Source organism: Myotis brandtii, unplaced genomic scaffold, assembly GCF_000412655.1.
Source record: "Myotis brandtii unplaced genomic scaffold, ASM41265v1 scaffold628, whole genome shotgun sequence".
Lineage (NCBI taxonomy): Eukaryota > Metazoa > Chordata > Mammalia > Chiroptera > Vespertilionidae > Myotis > Myotis brandtii.
This window is the reverse complement of record NW_005370403.1, coordinates 892,266-893,668: the sequence shown is the minus strand read 5'-3', so window position 1 is coordinate 893,668 and position 1,403 is coordinate 892,266. Positions and strand designations below refer to the sequence as shown.

Below are 1,403 nucleotides of genomic sequence, written 5' to 3'. Positions count from 1 at the left end.
GATGTTTCTCTCCCTCTCCCTTCCTCTCTCTCTCAAAATCAATAAAAAATGCTTTTTAAAAAACCCACAAAACTCCTCTCAAATACACTCTTTCATCTGCATTTTCAACAAGGAGAGAGTAAGCCCAGGACAGGCAACATGACGAGAATGTAGCAGTGCTTGTTTGGATCGTGTGGAAAAGAAAAAAGTCAGTCTTCATACAGCTACACAGCTACAAATACGAACACGGGATTTTTAAGACCTCCCTTTCAAACCAGCGTGGATTCTTCAGTTAAAGTTCCAGAAGCATGAGAGATGGGCAGTAATTGTTTTCAGAACTGAATCATTAAGATCTAACAATCACTCACTGAGAGAGGTCATTGAGAGGACATGACAGCTGGTTGGCCCATGAGCTGAACAGTGAGTGAGTTCCCCATCCCTGGAGGTATTCAAGAAGACATATTTATTGAGACCTTCATGGAAGATACTCGTGTACTGGGTTGAACTTGATGACCTCTTCTGGAATTCTTCTGGGATCCTTGGTGTTTTAGGCTTATCAGCAAGTTCACACCAGGTAACCCTGGAAAGCCTGGATGTATGGTCCTTATAGGTGAGGGTCGCCATGGCGACTGTCTCATTGGGAAATGAGATTATAAAAATTGTTGCTAAGTGGTATTCTCCAAGGTGGCTTTTTCCTTGAAAATAGTCTGGTCAACATGGAGTCATCCTCCTGGACAATGCTGTTTGGGGATTTAAAAGACCCTGCAGCAGAGGCACGGCTGGGGAGGTGATTTTCTTGACATGCCCATAAGCTCGACAGGAAACATGAGAGATTTCACAGAGTGGCGCTTGGAAAGCATTGGGGACGCTGCACTGACATGACTGGCTGCATCCCGAAGTGATTTTTCAAAGATGAGCCTCACACTGAGTCACGGAGCTGGTTTGTTCAGGGAAGCCTGTTTACTCTCTGATGAGAGCGTTTCCGAGCCTGCTGGGCCCTCCGCTCTTCACTAAGAACACAGCACGGACCAGAGGAGCTGCGGGCTGGGCACCTGGTGCTGGGCTGGATGGCTTTTCAACCTGCCTCTACTGCCTGCTCTGCCCACGCATTTATCCGCTGGGAGCAGCATGGCGCCCAAGGGCTGTATTTGGTGAGTGCTCACAGCTGGGCAGCTGCTGGAGCCACCACCTCCACACCCGAGGACTTGGCTGTCTGCCTTGTGGGATGTGTGACACCAATCGGGCTATCAGTCCCTTCATAGGGAGCAAAGCGTTTCTGTCCTTGCGAGGGACGGGTCCTTAATTATAAATTCGAGAGAGAGGGAGAGAGAAAGAGACCCCCCCACCCCAGACTACCCTGTCCCATCGCAGGGCCACCTGGCTCCCGCCGAGTGGTGCTGGGGAAACTTCCTAGAAACAGAATT

General features: G+C 49.3%; 1 protein-coding gene across 1 annotated transcript in view; it reads left to right on the top strand.

Annotated features, from left to right (window-relative positions):
• The first annotated feature begins 1,076 nt into the window (after nt 1-1,076).
• Nucleotides 1,077-1,403, top strand: part of PLPP4 (phospholipid phosphatase 4) — a 37,147-nt gene continuing 36,820 nt past the window's right edge. Inside the window, exon 1 of the mRNA XM_014528279.1 lies at nt 1,077-1,130. Coding sequence (XP_014383765.1) covers nt 1,108-1,130 — 23 coding nt within the window. The 5' untranslated portion in view covers nt 1,077-1,107. The remainder of the gene's footprint in view (nt 1,131-1,403) is intronic.